We start from the raw sequence: 10437 nt of genomic DNA, 5'->3' as shown, positions 1-10437 counted from the left end.
TCTTGATTGACCTGACCTAAAATTTGCTTTTAAGTGTGGCCCACTAAAGACGTAGTCACACTAGAGGGGAGATGGGATATGTTGAAAAATTCTATATCATAAATTTGAAAAACAAATTGCATATATAATACATGGTTCCATTCCCAATTACACAATTCCTTTTATGATAAAAGACAATCTTGTTGGACAAGCTAGAGATTAAGTTGAAAACAATATTAGTATTCGACCATTTGCCCGTCAATTTGAAGTTTGGCATGAAATCGTAATGAGTTTATTGTGGATCTTTACCTTGACCAGACCCACATTACTAAGCTTATACCAAATACGTAGTATTCAGGTGCCTGTCTTGACTGATCCGATGTGAAATTTGCTTCGAGTGTGGCTCGTCTCTTTGAAATTTAACCAATGTTCCATCTCCCTAAAATTTACATTTTCTTTCTATTTTAACACCAAGCACGTTAAGTTTGACTACAAATTTGAGAATGATGACCGGAGTCTACTGCTAATATCTTGGGTTTTGCTAAAGTCTAAAGTTAAGCTAAGCCTAGTGCACCATCTTGGGCCCTTGGGATTTGTCGGTTAGGAACACAAAACCCAGTTTAGACTTCCTCCTTCAACGGCTTTTTATCTGCCCAAAGCAGTAATACTTGGTTACTCAATGATAAGTAAGAAATTTTTATCCAAATTATTGTGTTTTATTTATAGAACTTTGTGCTTAATTATAATTGGAATTATTCTTAGTAAAGATCGTATATGAAAAAAATGAATTAAAACTAATGTTGCTTTGTCAATCAACTGTAGTAAAAAGATAGATGATTTGTAGCGAATAAATATATAGTTCGTAATGTTTTCACTATTTTCATTCATCTATTTTTGTAGCGAATAAATATATGGTTCGTAATTGTTCTGATCATAAAGACAAAGTATTATTCAAAGTAAGCAAAAAGTTGTTGGCAAAAAGAAAAGAAAGAAGAAGCAAAAGGTTCTATTGAGTACCACCAAATTCAAAGCAACTAAACATGTACGTTCATGGAAAAATGAAAATTGCAGTACTACACCAAATACTTTGCTCCGCATATTCAGCATCGATCTTGATGGGCAAGACAACAACGATTTGTTATAAAATGAAAATATTAATCACTTCTTATATGTCTAACAAATATACAAATTGTTGAAAAAACAATAGGAAAAAACTTGTTCTTATTACATGCTAAGATCTGATTTGTTTGTAAATAAGAATGACTCATCCTCAATATGCAGCCAACTAGTAAGCATTTCCTTTGAACTTTAACCTTCTTTGGATCACCATATTCCAAGCGGCCCCATCCTGAAGTGGCAGTCCTCTTGCAACATTTACCTTTTGAAAACAAAATTTGAAGGTTGATACCTTATGTAAGGACAATTGGAGACCATCGTACTTCAGCTGTGACCCTCACCAATTCATGCTTTATTTTAAAAACGAGCATGCAATAGTACTATATCCAAAATTATCTCCACATACAAAACAGCTTAGACATTAGGGCCAGATTTATTTACTTTGGACATGAATGAGCTTTCATGGAAGGTGCCCTGCTGATAAAAGTTTATGGGGCTGACCAAATCACAGTACACCACTACTTGAGCGGGATATCAGGGATATCTCAGCCACATTGGGAGGCAATATGGAAAGCTAAAATTTGTGTGTGTTACAAAAGGAATACACCGCCCTTGACATTGTCTTGGAATCAATCAACACCTTTGTTGATACAATAGAGAGTGGGGGAATCAAACTCGGACCTTTGCGGTGGTGAATGCTTCTAAATCAACTGATCTAAAATCCCCTACAAGAAGAGATTAATTTTCTAGGAACCCAACTAGAGAAAAGTAAAACAGGAAGAAAGAAGAACAATTACTTTGTACTATAAAAAAAAAAAAAAAAAATCAATGCTTAACACCGATTGTTGATTTGTTATGTTGTGCAACATTTATAATTAGAATCATACGTGCATATAAATACAATTCATCAAATCAATAGTTGTAAGGAATAGTCTGATAAAATAACATGTCATTGTTTGGTAAAAGAAATTCCTTTACCGTCGTAAATGACCTTTTCACACAAACTCGCCATGAAGAAATGGGTTAGCTAGCTATTATGCCTACAACCAAACAAAAAAGTGATGGTATCCTGTCCCAGTTGATTCATTAATGATAATGACCTATACTGAACTCTCAAACGAAATAGTCATCGGTCAAGAACATATCCTGCAAATTTATCCTTTTGAAAAGAAGGCTATTGAAGAAAACGCATCTACACGTAGAAACTTAAAATATCGATCGTTTCGTTCATTCCTGTTGTCCCCTTCAAGTTTGACTGCAAAAAGCTCGTCTAACTTTATATATACATGTAATAAAAGTTTGTGCATGGAGAAAAAAAAGCTGCGTGTGCACGTAGAAAGAAAGCTTTTTTTCTTTTCTGTATTAAGATTCTCAAACATCTAATTATACTTAATTTATAATGTAACCTTCAAAGTCCTTTTACTAATTAATATTAAATAAAACCTGCATGCTAAACAAGAGAACACAAATTAAACAACCAGATACCAAGAAATAACAAAACATGTCTATCATATTCTATAATGAAGACAAACCTCTCGTTTGCTCAATCATTTTCACCAAAATTTCAACAGATAAACTAATCCATCTGTGGAGCCTTATAGGGCCTAATGTAGGATACACAAAATTTCTTGGTATGGGAAGTGGGTTAGGAGGCACCAGTGTGATATCAAGCTATGAGCTATTTTCATGTGATGTGGCCCTCCTTTGTCTCCCTCCATGTATTCATGACCTACGGGAGGGCATATCAGGTTGCTTTTTCACTGAGGTTCGAGAGAAACCCTAAAACCCTACCCTCCCTTCAATATTTATACGCCTGAAAAATTCATTTATTTTGATCTATACATGCAGGTGTTTTATGTTCCCCTCACATGTGATACCCTAGGGCTTGCTCATGTGTAACCCACATGTTACCCATACCCACGTAATTAAAAATTTCATATGCCTGCTGCCAACCGAAAAAACTACCTTGAATAAATGGCAATTTAGATATATTTACTTCTAATTAACATTTTAGAGTACTTAATTTTTTTCTACCTTTCTTGTCAATGTCACTATATGATGATGATAGTTGTAAAGTAGAGACATTGTAGGGTTAATTTAGGTCTAATGTTAATGGGAAATGTTTGTTGTGTGTTTCTTTGTCGAGGAACATCTGTCAAAAGGTTTTCATGTCTGAATTTTTCTCTCTTCGTGTCTGCATGAAAAGCCAATTAATTAGCTGCTTCCTGATCACTTAGACACTGCTTTGCTAAAGTACTTAGCCTACTCATCATACCATAAAGGTGTTATTAAGTACTCTAACTTTGTGGATCATACTAAATTAATCTAAGAGAAAAATCATTTTCTATTATATAAAAATAAAATATTTCTATTTGTACTATCTCGTTTGATATGTTTGATACTAAGAGAGATAACATAAATGAATTTTTTGGTAATATTGTAACAATCCATATATGAAGGAAAGATTGAAAAAAAAAAATAGAACGTACAAATCTCCGCTTAATTACCTACAGTACTAACAGAGAGACGATTAAAGTGTTTGCTTCTTTATAATTAAGAGATTTGATTAAGTAATATATAATTGTAGGACTCCAATGTTTTAATGAAAATATTTTTACATCTACCTCCTGAGATCTCATTGGCTAACCTAGTTTGACCCTTGACCGCAAGCAATGGAGATAATTAAATATGCTAAAAATACTCATGGTGTGAAACAGACGAAACAGTGAAAGATCGACTAATTAAATTATGGCGTATGGTAGACCTGCCTGAGATCTTCAATTTTAATGCACCTCAGTCCTACTAACACACTGATGAGTTATATAAACCCAGAATATTTGTACATCAAAAGCCAGGTTTTATTGAGAAACACATGCACAGAGTCAACAAAGAACATGGAAATCGACCAAAATTCCGACTTCTATATTTTAATTGATATTTGATAGGAAAAATATTTTAATTGATACATATAAATTATAACTTATTATTAATGAGAGCTAACAAATTAAATCCTATCCCATGCAAAGATCATGGGCTGTTTGGGAGGTTACTTATCAGAGGTTACTTATCTGATTTAATTTGAAATTATAATATGGATGGTAAGGTGAATTATTTAAATTGAAATATGTCCCACCAATTTTTTATTTTAATTTTTAATATTTCCCTTTTTTTTATGGCAGCATAAAATATGATACAGGTCAACGAGGAGTGGCAGCATTTTGTTCTCGTCACATGGCATCGAAATGGCTGTAACTTGGAGTTCGCATAATAAGATGAAGAAGCTGATCTAAATTATGAATTAGTCCGAAATTCATAAACAACACAAATTAGGGAGTCGCGGCTTGGATTGATGTGTTGCCCATCAGTATGTTCTATATTTTCAGAAAATAAAAATAGAAATGCTACAACACCTTATTTTTAAGAAAGAAAAAAAAAAGTGTCGGTACCTACTGTTTTATTAAAAGTTACATTATAATAGTCAAAGTTTATTGTTCAATGATACATAATTATAGTTAATTTATAAAAAAAATTAAAAAATATATTGTTTATTACGCTACAATGTTGGTGGACATCATATTGCATTAGCAAAATATGATGTTATGTGTAACATGATTACATTACAAAAATATCATTAATTCAAAAGGTATTGTTGTTTTTTAAGTGTACCATAAACTAATCCTTTCAGAAATTGTGGCGTAAAGAGTGATATTTGATTCTCGATGTTTGAAACTAACTAATTAATTAAATTTACTTCTACTATAACTTGTATAATGTCAAATTGCTTTGCCACTATCATATGATATGCTTATAATAATCACTTAAATTGTGTGGGTTGCGAGGAACACAAGTTTGGGGTTGTTAGGGCAAGCATGCCGAACCTAAAATGGCTATTAACCAAATTTAGGGTCGGATCAATTTGTTTACCTAGTAGAAAGAGCAAACACCAACAGTTTTTCTTTTTTTCGGTTTTATCTTTTTCTCAAATATTCTCTTTTGCATTATGATTTGTCTCCATGCATAAAGCGAATTACATTTGAGAGCAGAGTCCTTAATGGGCGAAACCGCGTAAGCTATCAAAAGAGACATGAACTTTGTAAGCACTCATCACTCCCAGAAAGTTCAAGACTTTTTTAGCTTTCTTGCAAACAACTCTTCCCCATCAGCGTGCGTAGTTGCTGACGATCAACTTTGAATATCCACAACAGTTCCAACTTTAGTTACATTATTATTCCATTCTCGCTTTCCTTGTCAGTTCAACATGCATTATCATACAAAATGAAGTTCGTGAGTCTCCATGGCTTTAATTATTTCCTAATTAAAGTGGTCCACATAAGCTTAAGCTCTACAGATTAGTGGTATTCTTTTGGGGCTGGTATTATACAATGGAATGTCATCATGAACTAGGTTCCTGGGACTTTTTCGGATTAGCTACCCCTGAGCGGGATTAAGTATTCTCCTGTTTAGTGCTACTCCGGACTAAAAACTAGACAGTAAAATCGACGATGATCTACATTTTGGTGTTGTATCAGATTAAAAAACAATTAGTTTAATACTTAAATAGTAAACTGTAATATATATAGTTTAAGATCTTAAGATGTAAAAAATTTACTTTTTCTAATACGATGATTTGTGTACAAAACAGGGTGGAGGATTGAGCTGAGTCGCACAATGGATCAGCTTACTAACCACCTTATGAATCTGTATGTGACAATTGGCTCTTTTTTAGTGTTTTACCTTTTTGTTTTAATTTTACTCCTTTGGATATTATTGTTTTTTTTATTAGAATATGTTTTTTTTTTTTTTAAAAAAGAGGTATTTGTCGATTTACCTCTTGAACTTGTATAGAGGTGCCAATTTCCCCCTTGAACTTTAATTTTAGCTGATTACGCCCTTGAACATTTATAATTAGCCAATTTCCCCCCTGAACTTTAACTTTAGCTGATTACCCCCTAAAATTTTATAAATAGCCAATTTTCCCCAAGCGTTAGATTTTAAATTTTTCATTCAATTTTCATCCATCCAATTTTCCAATCTTCCCCCCCCCCCATACAGTCGTCATGTGTTGTCTGCGTGATCAAAATGGATAAAAAATTAGATGATTTTTTGTTTTAAATGTAGCGTTAGGAGAGAAATTGGCTACTTATAAAAATTTAAGAGGTAATCGGCTAAAATTAAATTTCAAGGGGGAAATTGGCTAATTATAAAAGTTCAGGGAAGGTGAACGGCTGAAATTAAAGTTTAGAGGGGGAATTGATAGCTCCATATACAAGTTTAGGGGGCAAATCGACAAATATGCCTTTGAAAAATAATGAACTTACTAACCACCTTACATGGTTTTTTATTTATTTATTTATTTATTTTTTTTTTTTATAATTTTAACAGAAGAAGGGCAATTTGGGTATTATGAAAGCTTCACCTTTTTTACCTTCTCTCTTAAAAAAGTTTGTACCATTTAAAATTCATGAATTAATTATGACTTTAAAGAACAAGAGTTGATGAGGTCCCATAAGCCAAACACTTAGTGACATAGATAAAGTGAACATGGTAAAAATGTCCCATAGTCATAGTCGTTACTCTATATGTTGACAAGGCAAAAATTAATTCAGAATACCAAATCTTATATGTTTGGCATCAGAAAATCCAATTTTTCTTTAATAATTAGGACTGTTAAGTACTACGAAAAATGAATGGTCAAGATTGAATTGAGAAAATAATATGTTTGCTTACTTGCCAATCTAATAGATATAAAACCAAAATATTGAAGACTTACCCTAGAGAATCTTTTTTTTTTTTTTAATTTTTTGGTCAAACCCTAGAAACTCATCAAAACCCACTAGAAAGCATGGTTTGCTAGTGAAAATTTGGACATTAGTTATGGGAATTTTGGTAAAATAAGAGGCACGCGCCCCTACTGTTCCCTTCATACCTCCACCCCTGCTCGTGGATGTCACTATATGCTAGACAAGTTAACGAGTTGTTTCGCAAAGAATAGGGACCGGATATTCCCATTTAATTGAGCCCACATAAACGCAGGTTATAAGTCTTTTTTGAAACATGCCATGCTAAGAAGATGTACCAAATGATACCGCACTCGGTATCACATATTAATGTTGGTTGATCGTTGCATATCGTTGAAAGATTATAACATGTTGACTTAGAAAAAAAATGAGTCCACTCCACCCCATGGGATCTTTCAACCTGGAAAAAAAAAACAAAATTATAGCCCTTTTATATATGATATACAGTTCGCGGCTCTGTTCTTGATGGAGAAACTTTTTGGTATATTCGGACTATTGTAGTGTTATTATCTCACTCATATATATCCTAGAATTGGAATATTCAACCATGCACATATCCATATTATAACACATAAAATGATCTTCTCATTTGAAACCCTAGCACAATATTTGGCTTTCTTTTCCCACAGTATGGCCTGAACGCACACAAATACTTTGATTGAAGCAAATCATAATCTTAAATATATTAAAGTTTGACTTTCCTACACACACGGCTTTGAGAATGTAGAGGGTATTCAAGAATTAGTGGAGATCTGCCGGCCAACGTCGGCAGCGTATATATGATATGCGTCAGTCACCTTCTCAAGCCGCAAACTGCGGTGGCGCCACTACGTATGCTATATGGCAATTGGCAAGGAACATATGATTATGGGAGTTCACACTAGGATAGAGAATATACAAGATACACTAATCACATTGTATTGAATTAATAATACATCATAATCACAATGGATTAATTATAGTTTTCGAAGACATTAAGGAAATTTGGTGCCCACGCAAATGACAAATGACTGAAACTAGTTATACAAATGAACCTAAAGCCACTTCACATCCACAACACGGACCGAGTGCACTTCTCTACATTCGAAAAAAAATAACTAGAACGGAAAATAAAAATTCAACCAATTAACTTTTGGCAAAAAAAACAAAAAAAAAACAAAAAAAAAATTCTTTGGTCTAAAATGCAATTTTAATTTTTGGCGGTTTCTTGTACTTAGACCAGGCTACCTCTCATCGACCGGGAATAGGGCTGCGGTCGTCGAAGGATAGCCGGAAAACCCACTTGGTGAGTGACCGTCTTCTCGAGTGGCTTAATTGGCTGCTTTGGCTGCGGCCGGTGACGTCGGGGACGTTGTAATATTCCCCAACAAAGGCCTTCAGTCTCTGCATTGCCAAGTCCAGTGTTTCCTCGGACAAGTTCGCAAAGCAGACACGAAACCAACCAGGTTCCATGCAATGACATGACGATCCAGGAGAGATATTGAGGCGAACTTCGTATACAATCTTTTTCCAAAGCTCCATTTCGGCTTCGAAGGTGTTGGACCTAAGCAAGTGGCTCATATCCACCCAACAGAACAAGCCAGCATTGCCCTTGAGGCAGCTAATGCCGGCTTTCTGAAGGCCGGAGACAAGCTTTTTCTGACGTTGTTTGAGTCTTTTTTGGTTCTCGGCTATGTAGTTCTTAGTAAGTTTCTTGTCGGATAGCATGGCGGAGAGAAGGTGCTGTGTTTGAGAAGAGACAAGTCCAAAGCTTGACATTTTTGTAGCAGCGGCCACAACCATGTCGTTGTTGGAGTAAATCGCCCCGACTCGAAAACCCGGAAGACCAAGATCCTTAGAGAGGCTGTAGACAACGTGAACTCGCTGCCAAACTTCGGAATTCTCATCACATTTTCTATCTTTGAGAACTTCCATGACGCTTATAAAGGATGCGGAGCTAAAAGCTGTGCCGGAGTAAATTTCGTCGCTAATGAGGTGGATGCCTTTGTCTTCAACGAAGGAAAGGAGGAGGTTGAGTTCGTTTCTGGTCATTGTGGTCCCCAATGGGTTTGACGGGTTCGTGACCAATACGCCTTTGACTCTGAGATTGCGTTTTTCGGCTTCTTGGTAGGCTTCTTGTAGAGCGGGTTCAGTAATTTGGAAGCCATTGGAGCTTGTGCAGTGAATGGGTACAATCTCGACTCCCGTTCGCCACTTGAGGTCTCTATCAAATCTGTAAGAAACGTAATAAAATATTTTTAGGGATGAATTAATGTTTAGTTATTTCTTATAATGAAATGAAGTTCACGAGTCACTTCAGAATACTTAAAAATTGGTAGGTCTCAAGTTCAAATCGTTTGTAAAACAAGAAAAAAAATTGAAAAGGATAATCAAGTGATTATTAAGATAAGTACCCTGGGTAGTATGGTGTAGGAATAAGAACAGCTTCACCGGGGTCAGCGAGGCAGAAGATGAGGGCCTCATTGGCTGAAGTTGCACCGGCGGTGAGGACTAAGTGATTGGGATCAAAGGTCACTTTGTTCCCTCGGATTTCTGCCATGAAATCTACCAATGCCTGTAAGAAGAATGATCAAAAGCTGAGTCAGACATGCAACTGGCTAGAAGTTACTTGTTAGAGTAGTACCTTTGAATTGCATTAACGAAAAGTGAGCATTATATTATATACATAAGTTTACCTTTTTGAATGCGGGAAGGCCGTGATAATCTTGGAAGAGTGCAAGTTCTGCAAATATGGATTCTCCATTTTTCTTAAATGCAGCTGCGTCTGGATTCTTAGCGAGCCATGACTCCAGAAGATCAAAGCAGAGCTGGACAAAATTGAAATAATGAGTACAAAGTTTATATATATGCTAAATATTACTATATATAGCAACATTTATGCATGTTTGTTCAATTAATTAAGCTAGTAAATTATAATAATTATTTACCTGATTTTCTGCAAGACCCATCTGAATAATCCCGTTTGTGTTGTGGACCTCATGGTAGGGGTTCTTCTCATACTCTTGCCAGCCTAAGAAGTAGGAGGAGTCTTGGCCGTGAGAGTTGAACGTAGCGTTTCTGGATAACATGCGCATTTTGGTAACAAGCTATAACACAAAAGTGTGAAAAGGAAGAGATAGCAAATGAAGAGAGAGAGAGAGAGAGAGAGAGAGAGAGAGAGAGAGAGAGAGCTTGAGGTTTTTGTTTTGGTTTTGGATTACAAGTTTGAAGTGGGATATTGGATGGTGTTGGAGTGGAGAGGTCTATATATAGCGAGAAATAATCATTATATTTTAAACATATATAAAGGATTTGTCTAACAAAGGAATGCCACGTCACACTGAGTAACCAAACAATTAAGACAAACAAGGGAACGTTTTTGCTCTATAAATATGGTGTAGGCTCACCATACACTCAATTATTTGTCATGTGTATTTTCATCTAATTCTAGTTAACTTTCGCAGTAAATGTTACATTTTCAAATTTGAAAAATATTAATCAAGATTAAGTGAGATGTCACGTGTCAGATGATTAGGTGTATAGTGAGCATACACCAAAGGTTAGG

At 35.0% G+C, this 10437-nt stretch overlaps 1 protein-coding gene across 1 annotated transcript; it reads right to left on the bottom strand.

Annotated features, from left to right (window-relative positions):
* Positions 1-7783: 7783 nt before the first annotated feature.
* Positions 7784-10109, bottom strand: LOC114821009 (1-aminocyclopropane-1-carboxylate synthase). Its single transcript, XM_029092589.2, has 4 exons — positions 9821-10109; positions 9569-9700; positions 9287-9447; positions 7784-9105 (listed from the first exon to the last, which is right to left on the bottom strand). Exons 1-4 carry the CDS (start codon positions 9965-9967, stop codon positions 8124-8126), a joined length of 1422 nt encoding a protein of 473 aa, XP_028948422.1. The 5' UTR covers positions 9968-10109; the 3' UTR covers positions 7784-8123.
* Positions 10110-10437: the final 328 nt, after the last annotated feature.

The sequence above is a fragment of the Malus domestica genome, chromosome 02 (assembly GCF_042453785.1).
Source record: "Malus domestica chromosome 02, GDT2T_hap1".
NCBI lineage: Eukaryota > Viridiplantae > Streptophyta > Magnoliopsida > Rosales > Rosaceae > Malus > Malus domestica.
The sequence above is the reverse complement of the archived record's forward strand: the minus strand, read 5'-3'. Positions and strand labels throughout refer to the sequence as shown.